Here is an 18,414-nt window from a genome sequence, read left to right on the forward strand (position 1 = left end):
TCCTCAACGGGCACCTTGGAAAGTCAGGTAGCATCCTGGAACCCGTTGTCTCCTTTCTACATCCCAGAGACAAATTAAGCAATATTTTTTGTATGCCAGACCTTGCTGGCCTTCCAGGGGACCAGAGTCTTATGCGCAGAGCTTCAGAATTTGGCTGCCACTTCTGACGGCATACTTGAGGATAAGAACCGAATAGCTGTGGCATGTCTTAATCTTGTATCTTAATCCTTTACTGAGGATTTATATATGGAAGCTTTGAGGTTTTAATGAATATTCACAATTGACAAAGTGAAAAAGTTAAAATGGAAAGTTAAATCGATTAATATGATCATTTAACCTAGTTTATCCTCCGTATGTGGAATGCAATTTCCATTCCTCCAATGTGTTCTATTGATAATTCGGTCTTGTTAAGCATAATCATCACACTTCTACTCACTGAGGTCCAAAATGAGGCAAGTTTCTTGCCTTTGGATACTCAAATCATGCTAATGTATTCTTGTTTTCTGAATGTTTCCTGTTATATAACCTTATATTTGTATCATATTTTACACAGTTTTTCTACCCCTCATTTCTTGTGATCAGCATCACAGCCTTATCTGATAAAAGCTGGAGGTAAAGTGGTCTTTCCGTGTTAAAGAGGAAAAAACTCGGGTTCAGGTGCCAAGGTCACATGTCTGGAAGTGACCACACTCCCAATTATTTTTTTCACACTCTTCATTACCAATGACGGGATTGGTCTGTTCTGCTATTCAGAGGGCATCCTTGTTCAAGGCAGGGGTGTATTTGCAAGCTCCTCACTAACAGCTAAATGTTGGCACATCGCAGGGAATTACTCAAAAAAACACAGTGTGAATGATTAATCTGTACACGGCTGAAGGATGTGAATGATTAAAGAGTGCTTTGGAGAAGAGTAAGTTGTGTATTGGCATAATGTTTCATTAATACTTTTGATAAGTAGAACATGAGAAATGCCAACATGGAATAAAATAAACGTGTAGAGCTGGAGGAAGGTGAGCATCCCAGGAAGAGAAAAATGTACAAGGAAAATCAAAAGGATCTCAGGCAGGAGTGACTAAAGCAGTTTAACTCCAGAGTCATTGCGCATGAATGTGGTTTTATTTTCTCAGAGCTTGAATGTCTCAACTTGCACACTCAATTCAGTTCTGTCCCTGTCTAAGAAGTCATCTGGAGAGGCTCTATTCCATTCATGCTGCTTATTACTTGAATTATTTTGGGAACTTTTCTTTTATAATTGCCTTCTGAAATGGACACTTTCTTTGAAATATGCTTAATGGTGTTTTAGATAAAGTCAGAATTATTCAGAGCCATGTCTGGTGAAAAGGAGGCTGCTTAAGCCAGAGAATTTATTTCCCTGTCTCCCTCCTTCTTTCCCTCTTTTCCTCTCTCCCTCCCTCCTTCCCTTCCTCCCTTCCTTCCTTCTCCCCACTCCCCCTCTTGCTTTCTTCCCAAAAAGAGGTGCGACTAATTTGTTTGTGTCTCATATGCCTTCTCTGAAGACTTCTGGAAATTGTTCTAAACGATGCAGTATTATTGTAGTAAGAACACATTTTCCAAGTTAATTATGTTGGGTGCTTAGACTCTGGCTTGTTGGTTTAAAATATTTTGTCTCGTACTTTGGCTATTACATTCCCTGAAATGAATTATATGGGACTTGGGTTGGAGCATTGAAGTTGTGAACTGCAGGAGACCTGAGTATTACCTTCTGACTAGTGATGGGCCTGAGCAAGCAGCCCTGAGCTGAGACGAGGAGCAGCACAGAGCATGGAGCCCTGAGCTGAACTAGGGACGCTACGCTTTACTGATTGCAAGTGTCCAGAGAGAGCGGCCAAGGGGACAGAGGGAGGGATCTGGAGCCATAGCTTATGATACGTGAAGGACCCAGAGATATTCAAGCTGATGTTGCACAACGTAAGAATCAGGGTGGTGTGGTAGAGAGCCTATGGGATTGGGAACGGCCCTTTAAATGTTATTTCTGCTCCCAGTTAGCTGTGGGACACTGGGCAAATAATTTAACCTCTCTGTGCTTCACTTCTCTTATCTTTCAAGTTAAAATTACAGAACTAGGGAACTAGATACAATATCCCATAGTAATCTGTAATGAAAACAAGTATGTATGCATATGTATAACTGAACTATTATACTGTCACCAGAAACTGACACATTATAAACTGATTACATTACAATTTAAAAAAGAAAATAATGGTTATAGAACTAAATGATTCTAAGGTTTCTTCAAAGATTAGAATTTATTTTCTAAGGAATACATGATAAATACCTTCAAATACTTGAAGAGCTCCCGTGTGGAAGAAGCATTAGACTAAGACTGTATGATATCTAAGGAGGAGACCAGGACTTGGGGGTTGTGAGGAGCAGATTTCAGCTCTAAGTGAAAAAGATCAGCCCAACAGTGAGATAGCTACCTTGAGGGTAAGACATACAGTGATAAGCTCCCCGTCCGTGGAGGTATTCAAGAAGAGCTAATTTTATGATGCTGTAGAGGGAAGCATAAACTTTAAGAAGCAAGTAGGCTAATTGATTCTGAAGGTCTCTTCCAATCTTGAGATTCTAGGAATCTTTTGAAGTCTGTGTTCTTAACTGCATTTGACCCAGGAGTGACGGGTTGAAAAATCTCAGGCAGCTCTTGGAGTGAGAAGTGGTCCAGAAGGACTTGGTTCAGATGCCTAGCCATCTTTAGAATTGTCTGAAGGACATGCATCCCAGCAACCTTGTTGCTTAAGTAATGTGACCTGGAAGAATCAAAGAAGAGTCTCCCGGTTTCATTGAATGAGAAGGCTTGAAAGAGGAACCTATCCACTGCCTCCTGCACATTCTGTTCCCCTTGAGTGAAGTGTGACACCCTTGTTGGTCAGAGCTTTGAAGACCCTTTAGAACGCTCAGGGCAATCACGTGATACCCCCTTTGCTGCTTAGCAGAGACTTGTTTCGGGCCCCAGGCTCCAGAGCAGCATGTCATGTGAACACGGAGCTAATCATTATTGACTCCTTGAGCCATTATGGTAAAGGGACATTAATTACCATCAGCACAGTTGCACTAATGTGGTTGTAATGAGCATGCCTGTGGGAATTCCCAGTGAGGGAACTTCATCAGCTCAGAGCAGCTGGCGGGGGAATGGGGTGAGCTTGGCGGGGGAATGGGGTAAGCTTGGGGTGCAGGTGTTGAGGAGGAAGACAGTTCTATTGGTCTGACTCTAGTTATTCCCAAAGTTTCTGCTAATTTCCAGTCCTGTACCTACAGCATCGTGTGCAATGTCTTTCTCTCCTCCCCACCCCACTGCCCCGCTATTTTCTGTTCACTCTACAAAGTGCCATAGCCCTGGTTTCCAGATGCATCTTGTGGGACCAGAGACTGCTGGACTCATTTTGCAACAGTCAGAAGTGTGGGCTGTGCTGGATCTTCACGAGAGTTGGAAAGTGTGTGCCTGTATCTCTGGGAAGCAGAGAGACCCTAAACTGCAACCTTTCTTAGCAAAAAATCCTCTTGGCTCACTCCCACTTTGTCTCTACCACCTCTGCCCTTTAAACCACCTCCTTTTTTGAATAATAATTGCTAACACATAATGAGGGTTTACTATGCACCAGACCCCATGGTAAGCCATCTCACTTAAGCCTTACAAAACTAATCAAGTAGGTTTCTTCATTACCTCATTTTTTGCAGATGGTGAAAAAAAATGTTGAAAAGGCTGAGTAATTTGCTCAGTCATAGCTACAGACTAAGTTCAAACTCAGTGCCCTTATTTTAAATTTTTAAAGCATATTTTCACATTATTCCTATTACATGGAAACTTGTCTGACTCTACTGAATAATCAAACGGGAGCCCGAAGGGCACCGAGCTTCACAGTGGTGTCTGGATAGCTGTATGTCTGTCTGTCTTCATGCACCAGTCTCTCTGTCTTCCCAAATCTCTTGTCCTTGGCATACCTTCTTCGTACTTTTAACCTTCTCTTATTTTATCTCTACAGGTATCTGATCAATGTCACTTTTGAGGGGAGAAATCTGTCCTTCAGTGAAGATGGCTACCAGATGCACCCGAAACTGGTGATCATCCTTCTGAACAAGGAGAGGAAATGGGAGAGGGTAGGACATGTCTTTGGCAGTTCTCGAGCAAAGCGGAGGTGTGGGGTTGGAAAACTTAGCGTCACGTTAGAGGAAAACAGTCCCTTGGTTTTGGCCTCTGAGCTGGAGAGCAAGAGATCAATGCTTTGAAAACACAGGAGAGGCCATTTCTCAAATTGCCATTTGGTCAAGCCAGAGCTGATGGTCCTTACGTAGTACCGTTTTTATTGGTAACGGTGCTGTCTCTGCTGCGTGACTTTGGTGTAATGGAAGAGTATGCATGCACGATGTGACACAACTTAGTGAAGAAACTGAATCAAGGGTACAGTTCACCAGCCATGTCCTCCGTGGTATGCTGGAGAGGACTATGAAACCTAATTTAGGAGCATGCAGGTTTGGGTTTACTGTAATTGGAGGTTTGCCGTGCAAGCCTCCTCTCAGGATCTCTCCCACTGCCAGCTGATTACAGTGTCTGAAATTCTACCATTGGACATTAATTTATGTGGGCGCCAGACTGCCTAGGTTCAGTTCCAGCTCCTCTACTCACTAACCTGCCTACTTAGGACCTTAGGCAAGTCTCTTAACTTCTCTGTGCCTCCGCTCCCTTATCTGAAAAATGGAAATAGTAATGATAGTACCAATATCACAGGGTTGTTATGAGGATTAAATATATTAACACATGTAAAGGGCTTAAAAAGGTGCCTGGCATATAGTAAGCATTTAATAGATGTTAGCTTTTATTATTATACTTTTAGTATGATTCCTAGTTAATTACAAAGCGTTATCACTGGCATTTCTCCAAGTATGTTCTGCAGGGCACGTGCACCTTGAGATTCTTTGCTGACAAATGGTTCTGCAGATAAGTAAGATTAGGAGGTGTTATCTACTGTGTCTCACTCTGGGAGAGTCTCAGAACATATTAGCATCTCTGAAAGTTCAGAGGTGTCATTTTTATTGGGGTACAACTGACATACATCAGTATACTAGTTTCAAATGTACAGCATAATGGTTCAATATTTGTATATATTGTGAAATGATCACCACAATGAGCCTAGTTAACATCCATCAACATACACAGTTCCAAAAAAATGTTTTTCCTGTGATGAGAACTTTTAAAGCTACTCTCTTAGCAAACTTCTTGTTTTTACAATCAAAATTATGTCTATGATGTCTTTCCTATTTATACATATAGTTAACTTTATCAGTGCCTTTTACTTCACTGTGTGGATTTAAGTTACTCTCTAGAGTTCTTTCATTTCAGCCTAATGGAATCCTTTTAATATTGCTTGCAGGAAACGTCTACTAGCAACAGATTCTTGAAGTTTTTGTTTACCTAGGAATTACTTAATTGTTTTCTTCTGTTTGAAGGATAGTTTTGCTGGATATAGAATTCTTGGTTGACACTCTTTTTCTTTTAGCAGTTTGAATATGTCATCTCACTGGCTTCATGTCTCTGGTTTCTGACGTGAAATCATCTGTGAAACTTACTGAGTTTCCTGTGTACATGTTGAGTTGCTTTTCTGTTGCTACTTTCAACATTTTCTTTGCCTTTGGCTTTTGCCGGTTTGGCTATGATGTCGTTTAGGTGTTGATATCTTTGAGTTTATCTTGCTTGGAGTTTGTGGAGCTTCTTGGGTGTGTCCTAGCAACTTTCAAATGTATGACACAGTATTATTAACTATAATCAGCATGCTGTATATTACATTCCTATGACTTATTTATTTTACAACTGGAAGTTTATGCCCTTTGACCTACCATCAATCTGTTCTCTGTATCTATGAGCTTATCTATGGGCTTGTTTTTTGTTTTTGTTTTTGTTTTTGTTTTTGATTCCACATATAAGTGAGATCATGCAGTATTTGTCTTTCTCTATCTGACTTGCTTCACTTAGCATAATATCCTCAAGGTCCATCCGTGTTGTTGCAGATAGAGGTGTATTATAGCAAAGAAACATCTTTCACTTTATTTAATGTGGCTTTTCCCAAAATTATCACAAGACCTCCTTGTTGATGAAATTCATATTCTGTGTGTCATGTTGGTAAACATTGATTTAAGGCAATTTCTGTAGATTCTGTAGGCCAATTGGCTGAAAACAGGCTTCAAGATGTCAGCATGGCTCAGACTAGAATGGAAACCAGGCTGTACATTAGCAAAGAGAGTAGCCAGGAAAAGAAGCCAGGGGTGAACCTAAAATTCACGATCTTGTCACAGAGAGCCGTGGACAGGTAGTGATGGGAATGCTAACCCTTGAAACCAGCGTGTGTGGCTCGGGTGGTGGAACCCGGGGCCTTGTCCTTCAAACTGGAAGGCCCCAGTCTGTCACGCAGTTGCTCATATCAGGACACAGCGGTGAGGCTAACGTTATGCTTGGCGTCCTTGATTGAAGTTGCCGTCCCTCCACTGAGTTGCCATTTGCTCTGAAATGGTCGTTCCCTGGGCTCCTGCTCTTCACCCAGCCAAGCTGCTTGTCACTGCTGCTGTGGAGACGCAATAATCTCAGAAGTGTTCTGGGACCATCACGTACAATAGGCACTTCTGTATGTCTCCAGAAGAGGCGTTATTAAAAACGGAGGCTTCATACATGGATCGGAAGACATCCCGCTGGGGTAGCTTTTATGCAGTAGATTCATGATTACCGTCTCAAGTATGGGGCCTCCCACGATCGTCCTGTCTTACGGAGATGCCACTTACTGTCGTTTGTGCTGACTTCTCTTCCTTAGGCTGGAATCTGAGGCCTGTGACCCCCGCCCCTTTCCAAAGCCAGATCCTCCTTCCTGGGGACTGGATCCCTCCCCACCTTATCAATTCTACCTTTCCTTTAACTCTTGAATTTATTCCTTATTTTTTATATAATCCAGGAACCATGGGGATAATTTCTTACATGGGCCTCTCTCTCCCTGATGCCTGCCTTTATCCATTCAAATCAGTCCTGGACACGGCTTCTAGAATGAGCTCCCTAACACACAATTCTGGATACGTTCTTTCGTTGCCCGAAACCTGCTCAGAGCTTCTGTGGATTATGGGTTGGGTCCAAACTTTCTCTATTCTTGCATTCAGGGCTCTGGTCTATTTCCCAACACCATCTTCTCTTCCTCGCCGTTTCCTGTCTCACCATCAAGCTCCACTGGGCTCCTCTCTGTTCTGAGAACATGTCCTTGCATGCCTTGCCCCCTGTATACATGCCATGATGTTTCCTTTTCCCGGAATGAATGGTCCAATTACAGAAATCATAAACATTCTTTAAAACCCAATTAAAACGTTGTTGTTTCCCTCCCTGATCTTCAACCAAGATACAATTTCTCACACTCTTGTCCCCTGCAGCGTTTGTCCGTCCCCTCTGTTGTAACACTCACCACAGCTGCCTGTGTTAGAGTTGTACGTATGCGTGCCTCCAGAGGCCAGACTGCCGTGTCCTCATGGCACCCTGGATGCATATGTTGCATAGAGCAGTTCAATAAATATGCATCAAGTGAATGAGAACCATTACATAATACAAGAGTCTAAAATCTATCATTAAGACTCTAAGTTTATGCTATTGCCCTTGATACAATAGCTGAGGGTTTTTTGGCAGGGGAGATAAAATCTTTATGTTGATTCAGTTTTCATAGGTTGTACTTTAAATATACTAAGGGAACTTGATATTTAAAGAAATTCTGTAGTTAATCTTTTGAAAAAGCATTTTGAGAGGGATTGGGATCATAGAATAGAAGGATTTCATACCAACTTGGTTGCCTCAGGCAGCACTGCCGAAGAGAGGTCTTCAGGGTGCACTGGGTTCACAGAGCCATGCAGCTCCCAAGCTGGGAAGCCCTTCTCAGGGCCCGCCTGTGGACAGGGAGACGGTGGGAGCCAGGCCTGGCTCTAGGGTGGGTCTGGGATGTGCTGAAATCGCACCATGAGAAGTTGTACCTTTTCTTCCACTGTTACCCTGGCCCCCAGAGCCTTTCTGCACTCTCAGGGCTCCTGATAGCATTCCAGAAGGTCCCCAGGGGTCCAGGGAAGACTTAGCTCCTGCAGGCTTCAGAGAAGCGGACACCAGGGTGAGGATCCTACAGGGAAGAGATGGGTGCTGGGGAGAAGAGCAGGGAGAAGCCTGAGCCCAGAGTTGGCCTCTCACCTTCTCGTGATGCTCTCTGTGTGACCTGCCCTCTTCACTTTTCTGGATCTTTCTTTCCTTATGTTGAAAATCACAGCGTGAGATTAAGAAGATTTCCAGGTCCTTTCCAGCTCTAACTTATGAGATTACAAATTCACGTTGTAAGTCAGTAGGAGCTGGGAATGGAAGTTGAGTGAGAGCTGGAGCATACAAAAGGAGTCCGACTTTGTGTTTAAGGACAGTAGCTCCCAGGGCGTATTTGTCATTCTTGTCATTTGGGTGAATACTGTCTCCTCAGAAGGCCTTCCCCCATGACCCGAGCTGGGGGGCCACCAGCCACCCTGCCACAGCAGTTTGTTTTCCTTTCCTCAGTCTACTCGTTGCCTGGTGTTTTGCTTATTTGCCTGCTTGTTTATGACCTGTCTTCTCGCACCCGGAGGGATGCAAACAAGGACCTAGTTCACCTCTGCAGTTCTAACACTTGAGAATAGTGCCTGGCTCAGAGCGACCGCTCAAAAGATAATTGGTAAATAAATGAAGAATCCACATGCTTGGGAGAGCTAGAGTAGAGACCTGCCATTTCACTTCCCCCGAGAACCTCCCGTGCAGACGGAGTGCTTTCCTGAAGAGCACGTGAGAGCAGGTGCACGGCCCTTCTTTGGAGTGAGCGCTCCAAGCACCAGCGAAGGACTCGGGGTGTCTTCGGGGAGGCTTGGTTTCCGGGGCAGGCGAGCCGAGACAGTTTTCAACCAGAAGCCTTGGGATGAGGACAGTCCACGAAGGTGCTGGTGTGAAACACGTGGTGGGATTTCACAGTATTCCATCGGGTTTTTACAAAGTAGTCTCAAAGATGCTGTCTTATAAATTTGGCTCCTTCTGGAAGACTTGAAGTGAAGGCAAGATGGTCCACGGGACTTAGCATGGTTTTAGAAATCCAGAGAGCCCAGTTCAGTTAGCCACATTGCTGTTCGTCAGCTGTGTAAACCGAGCGACCGACATTACCTGTCTATTTCCCTTTTGTAAGATGGGGTTTTACATAAAGCTGTTACAAAGATTTAAGTAGATTTTATAGCAACCAAATATAAAAGAGATTTTACAGTAAAAACCGGTCAACAGAGGCTGAAATGTAACCATTATTCAAGAACATACAATAGTATACGCCCTCCTTTTATAATTTTAAGGTAATACTTGGACATAGTAAAAAGCCAAATGATGCCAAAGACTATCCACTATAAAGAATGTCCTCTTATCAGCCACGACCCATAGTTCCCCAGGCCCCATCTCCGGGCAAGCTCTGCTCCCAGTGTCTTACGTATGTGATCTGAAAATGCTCCAGACATATACAAGCTTCATACATTTATTCAACCTCCTTTTTTAAAAACAAATAATAGGTGCTTTGTGAGCCTTTAATGGGATCCTGTACAAGCAGCAGCTAAGGAGGCGTGGGGGTGGGGGTCTAGAACAGCAAAGAAATCTCTGAATCAGAATGACATCCACAGAAAGCCAAGTACGTATCTCTGTGTGCAGGAATGTGAAGAGCACTTGAAAAGGAATGCACACACACACACATGTCATGGTGAGTTGGAAAGGGTAGGGGATTGTGAACAATATTTGTGCGCAGAGCAGGCTCATTTGTAAGCCTCTCTCTCAAAGAGAGGGACAGATGCATAAACTTGCATTAAAAATAGTCTGGCACAGAGAAGCAGTTCCAGCAAGCATTCAGGCTTCTGTCTTTATCAGAGCCTCTCATGATTTGCTTCATTGCTACCGCTCCCTGCTTCCATTTAATCGTTCCTAAAATGGGGATAATAAAAATGAAATGCAGTGGGGGTGTGTTCTGAGTAATGACTTCAAGAAATGATGATGGTGCATTTTCAGGCTGTAAGATGTAAACAGACCTTCAAGGGACTGTCTGGGTCAGAACTAAGAGGATACTATGGTTTACGTCTGTCATCTTTCCCCCAAAGACACAGGAGGTGTATTTTATAAGCCCACTCCCTCTTCCCGCCTCCACCTACCAGAAAGTGCCCCTCTCTCTGTAGATTAAAACCTCCTGTCCCCGAGCCCCAGTTACACCTCGGGCTTCCAGTACTGAGAGACCACAGCCACATCCACCAGCGAGAGAAGCACTGGAGGCGAAAGCTGCTGGGAGACAGTGCTGGGTCCATAGCAGTACTTGTGCATTACCGTGCAGATCAGTGAGCGAGGGGAAGGGGAACCAGAGTGGTACAAGGAGGCTCCAAGATCTGCAGCAGCAGCAGCAACGTCATGAGACAGCATGCCCTGCCGGTCTGCGGGGCCCGGGAGGAGCGCTTCTGCTGCCCCGTCCCCAGGAGGCGGCTCTGGCTCCAGGCTGTGGATGCTCGGCAGTACCAGCACCTCAGGGCTAGAGGGACCGTGTTCCAGAGAGATCTGCTTGCTGGTGATACAGCAGGGCTCCATCACGGCGGTGGCAGATTCCACTTGAATGTTGTTGACTGACAATGTAAAACAGCCTCTCCACCCCTCCATGTGCACGTGCCCACGCTCGCACACTGGAGCACACACACTCGTCACGGACAAACTCACAAACATAGGAATCACGTCCACTTGGTTTTCCACTGTACGTCTGTGCCCAGCACCGTGCAAGACATTACCTAGCAGGCCAGGAAATATTTGTTGATGGCTCAAACACACCTGCACAAGCTTTGTCCCACCTCCCCACCTCGGGGGTGAGGCTCCAGACTCTCCACGCTCTTTTCAGACGCTGCAGAGGGTGTGTGAGGAGTGAAACAGTCGCTCCCCACGTCGGGGGTGTTTGTTCTGCATCTCCTGATACCACCGCTGGACAACACACTATTTTTGCTGACTTCGAGCTGAGTACTAATATGCATCGTTGGATTAAAGGCTTAGAAAACAGGATCCGTGGAGAAAGGCCGTGGGAACTGGGGGGTCACAAAGGGGAAGAAGAAGAGGCAACGAGGTGATGACTTACTCTCTTTAAATGTACGAAGAATTATTTTGCCAAGTGTTGCGATCAGCCATTCACTTTCTCCTCCGAGACGGAACCAGAGTAAGTGGGCTTAAGATCAAGCAGAGAGGATTTATATTAGCTCTGGGAAGAATTTCTTAATAGAGAGAAGTGTTGAGTACCAGAACTGTTAACCACACCAGGGGATGACTTTGGAAGTCCTAAAAACTGGGTATGTCTCCATCGCGCTGTAACGTGCAGTCCTGCCCAGACAAGATGCGTGAGCTACCAGGAGCTGAGAGCTTCTCTCCCCCTGTCCTCCCCTCCCTTCCCTTCCTTCCCGCACAGACTTGTTGAGCACCTTCTGTGAGCCTAGTGTTGCTCCCGTTAAATGAGTATTGTTCTTTTCCTACTTGGCTGGGGAAATACTGCGAGGAGAAAGGCGCTTATTGTGACACTAGAAATTTCTATACCCTACAGTGATTTTTGAGTCTTACTACTTGATTTGGTCTAGTAGTCTGATGGATCTTTCATGTTGCTTGGTTAGTAGAGTCTCTCTGTCTCTCTCTCTCTCATACATAGACATTGACAGTGGCTTACAGACAGGGCCTCCGGACTGCATACTTGTGATTATCACAGACTCTCATCCAAGTGTTCCCTTCTTTTGTTGCCTCAGCTCCAAGAGCCATGACCCACCCTCTTTGCTGACACCCTTTTCCAGGGTCCCAGAAACTGACCAGTGAGGGTGTGCCCTTAGCCCCCAGGGTCTCAACACCCCTGTTAAGACTCCGTCCACAATGTCAACTGCTGCCCCCCACCCCGTGTACGTTTATAAAATAATTCAAAGAGCAGAGCAGGACGTACTGGGGGAATAGGCTTCAGAAATGTCATTTCAGAAAGGCTGGTTGTCTTCACGTGCTGCCATCAGCCACTGAATGAAAAGGATAAAAGAACAAGATAACCTTAGCTGACTTTGCTTGTGAAACCTCTGCCTGCTGATGGGGGAGAAAACGCAGGATGGAGCTTGGAGACCGAAGTGCTGGCTTAACCTTGGCTTAAGGAAATACGGTAAAGTGGATAGTGTCCCCAAAGCCAAAAGATGGCTTTCGTCCACCTTGTTTAAATTTTGCTGAGATTTTTATTTCATGACAGTGATCTTTGGTTGGCTCCCGAGTCCTCTGAACTGTCTTTCCAGTTCTGGATTGCAATGTTTTTCCAATAGCGGTGTTGAAGAAATGGTGGTGGAGAGGTCTCAAGACTCTTGTGTTGGTATACAGGTTAAAAAAAGCACTTAACGATCTTCTTCTGCAATAAGAAAGGGGGGACAAAATAAAATTTACCCACTTACATACCTACAAAGAATTAGCATTTACATTTCTTCCGTTTCTTACCAGTGCTTTTTTTGTTCAGGTTTATGTGTGTGTGTTATAACACAAGACAATGTGATGCGGTAGAATTGGAAACAATATATGAACAGCTTGCAGTTCGTTTCTTTCTCTTACTACGATATTGTGGCCATTTCCTTATTTTATTACTGTTAGCCAAAAGCATGAAATTTAATAACTGCCTCATATTCCCTGGTAAAGATGTATCATACTTTTTTAAACTGGTCCCTCACTGTTAGCCATTCACATGTGTATTAAGTGGAGCCTGGTACTCACAGAAGAATAATTTCAGAGTCTTTGATAAGCCAGCTTTGATGCTGTAAGTTTGATTTCCGAGGTGACAAGGTTTGGTCGCGTTTTTTTGTTGTTGTTGTCTAATGTCCCTACGCATTCAGAATGACATCCCGTAGCTTGAGAGGCGTGGGTTATATTCATTCAGTGACAGTGAGTGGACGCTTAGATGCGGTTGGTGTGGAAGGCTCTCCTTTGTGATTCCTGGTCTGCTGGGAGTCCCAGAGGTTTTCCTCGTCGTGACCTGGTGGTTGAGTGTGCACTCCTCTAACTCTGCTGGTAAGAACATGTCTTTGGCAGTAGGAGCACACAGAGAGAGAGTGGGGCTGGTCACGTGATCTGCGTCTGTCTGCAATTTTCATTATACCAGGACCATTTCCTTGAGAGTTGGAGGCTTGTAAAATTCAGGCCCGTGTTCCCAAGGCTCGTGCGTGGTGGGACATCCTTTCTCGAGCTGTTGCTGTTCTCTGTACCACAAGGGCCCAGGAGCAAGGAGCAGTCATCCTCTTCTTCCAGCAGCGGGGGCAGCTCCTGCCTAACTCACATCCCCCCAGGCCGATGCGATGACTCTTTTCAAACCTTTAATACTTTGATGTATTTTCCACCAAACAGCTACTTCGTGCACACATTAGTAGCATATTAACTTTTCCTGAGCTCTGAAGTTTGACATTAAAGTTACAGGATCTGAATGTCCTTCATATACAAGCATGCCTTTATTGATCTACCATCAGAAGATCTGCTGTGAGTTTTTCTTACAGTGTTGATGGATTTGTCCAAGTCCATGCACAGTCTGTCTCTCCATAATATCTATTTATGAGAGCCAAGACTAGGGCAAAAGTGACTCGTGTGCACAGGCAGAGAGGTGCCGACCTTGGCATGTTCGTTGTGCTCATTGGCCCCCAGTACAAAGATTTGAAAGGAAGTGTTGGCCAATGATGAAAATAAATTGTCTTTAAGAATGAAAGCTATTAACAAAAAAACATGGATCCAAATCTCCCACAACAGCCATCAAACTCAGATTATGTGGTGTGATTTGATTACTTTCTCTATTAGAATTATTTCTGTCCATAATGTGGTGAACATTTCAGTTCATTTTGAGAGAGAGAAAGAATCTCTCACTTTCCTCCAGCTCTCCCTCCCTAGATCATGTGACCCAGGTGTTCTCTGCTGCCCACAAAGGCTGCCTGATGCTGGTTCTAGAGGCATTCCAGGTCTTAGCGCTGCCAGCTAGATGTTCTGAAGGTTTCAGCTTAAAGCAAATCTGCGCCAGGGGAATGGTGAGTAGTAAAGTGAGATCTTGGGAAGGCAAATAAAAGAAGAGAAGTAGAAAGCAATCGGGGAGAGAGTGGTGGGCCTCGCGGGCAAGAGAGCCGTTCCCCACTGCTCCGTTCGCCAAGTGCACGGCCCCCATCTACACCAGACTCCGCAAGATCTCCTTTCACGTGTTTCCGCTCCGAGGGTTTGGTGTGCGGTACCTTCTCCGATCGTCACCCTTGGCTACTCCCGTATGAACATAACCTGTACCATTTTTTCCCACTCACCCCAGAGAGAAGGGAGCTTGCTGGCAAAGGGACAGAATATTACCTCATGGGTGAAATTTCTGATGGATATTTAAGCCACCTCAGCATTTTATTTACAGAACCGGTGGAAAAAAATCTATTTTCCCTAAAGGATCTGAGAAAGATGTATGATTTCTAGAACATTCTAGCCTGGGATCGAGGGCTCTTAGCACATATGGCCCTTTATTAGCAATGTGGTTTACAAAGAGTCTTAGCATATGCGGTCTAATTTTTGATTCCTGTTTAAACTTTGGGAAATACTTGTACAGCTACGTAAACTTCCCAGCCTCTCTGCAGCTCAGAGAGGGTATGATTTGCCCGAAGTCCCACACTTAAGGGGTGGCAGAGCTGGGTGTACCTATTTCTGTCTCGCTCCGTTTAAATCCAGTACACCTTCTGCCTCGATACAGAGTGTAAGAGCACAACCAGACTAGTGGGGTGGAAGTGTGGCACTGTCAGTGGGGGTAGTTTTGTAGACCAGACGACACATCACACCGTGGAAGCAGGTGAGCCCGAGCCATGACAGCTTTTAAAGGAAGTGTTGGGAAATGGTCCTGTAGCAGGTGGAGGAGTCGGCCCAGGCTGGGATGGGCTGTTTCAATGTAATGTTTTCCTGAGAGGAACATAAAATGAAAAAGTAAGGGAGGGAGGAAGGGAGGAAGGTAGGAAGGAACGAAGGAGCAAAGGAAGGAGAGAGGCCAGACAGACAAGAACAACAGCAGGGAAGCCTTTCTGCATCCTGACACCCTTATATACCTCCTCACTATCTAACATTGAACTCACACGCTTGCACACACACACACACACACACACACACACGTATCCTTTTTTTCAGCTAGAACAAGAACGTATCTCCTCCAGCTGTGAGGACAGAACCTATTTCTCTCAGTAGCAAAGGCCAGAGCTACCTGCAAAAACAGCATCCAGGTCCCGATCGCATAGGGCTGATTTTCTAGGGAACAGGTAGCTTCTGCATTAAAAGCGCCTCCACAATGCAGCCCCCGTGGCACTGGCACTGCGGCCACGCAGCCCCATTGATCAGACATCTGCAGGAGGTGCAGAGAGATGTCGACACACCCAGGGGAATTTAAAATAGCTGACCTACAAAACAGTCCTGGAGTCTTAGCAAGAGAGTGACATGAAATTTTAACTTTGTTTTACATAAAACACAATCAACCAAATATTTTATGAGCTCAACTAGCTAAGAGAGAGGAGTTTGCAGATCTCATATAAAACTAGCTGGAGGTTCATTAAGATAAATATTATGTAGTGGGGAGGGTATAGCTCTGCGGTAGAGTGCCCGCTTAGCATGTGCGAGGTCCTGCATTCAATCCCCAGAGCCTCCACTGAAAAAATTAAAAAATAAAATAAACCTAATTACCTCTCCCCTAAATAATACAGTAAAAACAAATTTTTTATAAAGATAAATATGAGAGAGAACCTAGAAGCAAAATTCAACAAGCAAGACCGCTGATCCCCTGGGATTCAGCATTGCCGCTTCCGCGCTTTCCCTGTGTGACTCTGGGTTTCCCTGTGGTGCAGGAGTTAAGAGGACGAGTATTTTTATTTAAATTATCTGTTTATCTTTACAGTTCTCATCTATCTTTGGCAAGTGACACTTGTCTTGCACTTACATTAATGATATGAAAAATTTTAATAAGTACATTTTTCAAGGAAGATTATTTTCACATATTTTATTTTTAAAAGTGTAGGAGGTGCACATGTGGCAGCAACTGGTACAGTGGTCCTTGAATGAGTGCAATTTGGGAAATGCTTCCACAGGGCCAGGTGTGCCGCTGAGCCCGGTTCCCAGGTCCCGGCAGTCAGGACTGACCCACCTTCCCATCCTCCTGCCCCGCCTCTCTGCGTCTCCCCTGCACGCCCGCGGGGCTGTGACTACGCCCTCTCCACGCTGCTTGTGCTTTTATGCCTCCCTACCATGTCTTACGCTCTCCCCTTAACCTTGGACTATTGAACTTGTCCTCTGAGGCATAATTTAGAAGCCAATTGGCATCATATCTTACCTCCGCCTAACACAGTGGTTTATCCAAAGCAGCGTAAACAGACGTTCTTCATCTGTCTGTGCTCTCCTCTCCTCATCCATCACAGGGGAAGAGTAACGGCACCTCCCTCAAACTGCCGCTGTAAGGATCAAATACATTTTAGTTTATTTAAAATTCTTAGCACAATATGTGGCGCGTAGCAGGTGCTGTGCAAATGTTCCCTGTTCTTGAACATGTTTTTCTTCCAGTTTTATTGAGATATAATTGACATACAGCACTGTATGAGTTTGAGGTGAGGTGACTCCCATACACCATGAAATTATTGCCACAATAAGCTCAGTGAGCATCCATCATCTCCTGTAGATACATCATTAAAGAAAGAGAAGAAAGTATTTTCCTGGTGATGAGAACACTTAGGACTTGCTCCTGTAACTGTCACATGTGGCACACAGCCGTGTTAGTTGTGGGTACCACCTTGTGCGTACATCCCTAGTGTTTATTGATCTTATAGCTGGAAGTTTGCGCCTTTTGGATGCCTTCACCCGATTCTGCCCCCACCCCCACTCCCCACCTTTGGTTGCCACAAATCTGACCTCTTGTTCTGTGAGTTTGTCTGTCTGTCTGGTTTCGAAGTATAATTGAACATGTTTTAAGCCAATGACAATACAGTTGAGTTTGGGCTCTAGGAAACAAGAAAGTGAAGGAAAATGATCACACGTACACATGTGCAGAACAAGGCCAGATTTTGGCCTTAGTCACAGAAAGGCAGGAGCTGGGAAACAGCAAACCGAGGCCTTGACGTGCTTGGTGATAAGCTGGCAATGAACACGCTTCCTTCTTTGATTCTTACACAAGCTTTTGCACAGGGATTTTTTAAATTGAGTCTTACTGATAATAAAAGAATGGTGAAGTCCCCAGCACAGCACAGCAATCCATTCCAAAACTCAGGAACTTGACAGTCTGCTCAGTTAGATTTAGGACATTATGGGCTCTCGGTAACCAGTAAGTAAGGACCAGAACACACAAGGCACCGGTGACTGACTGTTCATGGACCTTGTAGTGTGGCCTTGTGCCACGCGGCCTCTTTGGCTTCTGTTTCGTTGTAGTAAGCCACTGCTTTGTGGTTGGTAATAAAGAAGAGCGCAGCAGCCTCCCCTTGACGGCTTCCTGCTGTGGGGTTGGTAGACTGGCCCACAACCATTAAAGGGATTCCTCCCACAAGGGAAGGCGGTTGGTGTCGGAAGACATGTCCTAGTGGGCTGTCTGTGAAGGGGTGATGGCGGAGCGGGGAGTGGATGGTGGTGAGAGCTGACCCATGGATAGTGTTTTACAGCGTACACCAGGGGTTCCCAGAGTGTGGTGCCTAGACTGCCAGCATCAGCATCACCTGGGAACGTCTTTGAAATGCAGATTCTCAGGTCCCACCCTGGAAGCTCCAGGGGTGAGGCCCAGAAATCTGAGCTATAAAACACAGGGGTAGTTTATCGCAGACAAGGAGAGGTATCTGTTAAATGGATATTTAAGACCTCCACTCTGTCACTGTTCTCTGTCCTCATTTTATTTTCCAGCCATTTACTTTGAAATAAACTGTGATCCTTTATCCCTCCATAAAGCTGAGGACAGAGCCAGGAGCCCCACAAGAAAGAGTTAAGGCCTGCACCACTCACTCCAGGAGGTTCTGAGTTATCTATGGCCTTCCGTAACTGCTGAAGAAAGTCGTGGGCAGTAGATGATTGTCTGGGGTTATTCATTCAGCAGATCTCCCCTGAGCCCCTACTAAGTACCAGGTGCTATTCTGGGTGTTAGAGATGCAGTATTAAATAAGACCAACCAATTCCCTGCCCTCAAGGAATTTATGTCTTGGCAGGAGGGTCAGACGACAGACACATCAGCAAATGACGATCATCATCTCAGGTGATGTCAAGCGCTGTTAAGGTGGCAAGGGAGGGAACAGGGCTTTCAACCATGTGATGCCAGCCCCCAAAGGGGCTTTTAGAAACACCAGCCCCAAAGGGGCTTATTTCAAATTGATTAT

The 18,414-nt window shown here is 45.0% G+C and overlaps 1 protein-coding gene across 9 annotated transcripts in view; it reads left to right on the top strand.

The window, feature by feature from the left end:
* GRIN2B (glutamate ionotropic receptor NMDA type subunit 2B) overlaps nucleotides 1-18,414 on the top strand; it is a 571,331-nt gene that overhangs the window by 468,629 nt on the left and 84,288 nt on the right. For all 9 annotated transcript variants that reach the window (XM_072954744.1, XM_072954745.1, XM_072954746.1 and 6 more), the window contains one exon: nucleotides 4,002-4,116. In XM_072954744.1, coding sequence (XP_072810845.1) covers nucleotides 4,002-4,116 — 115 coding nt within the window. The remainder of the gene's footprint in view (nucleotides 1-4,001; nucleotides 4,117-18,414) is intronic.

The sequence above is a fragment of the Vicugna pacos genome, chromosome 34, assembly GCF_048564905.1.
Source record: "Vicugna pacos chromosome 34, VicPac4, whole genome shotgun sequence".
Taxonomy (NCBI): Eukaryota; Metazoa; Chordata; class Mammalia; order Artiodactyla; family Camelidae; genus Vicugna; species Vicugna pacos.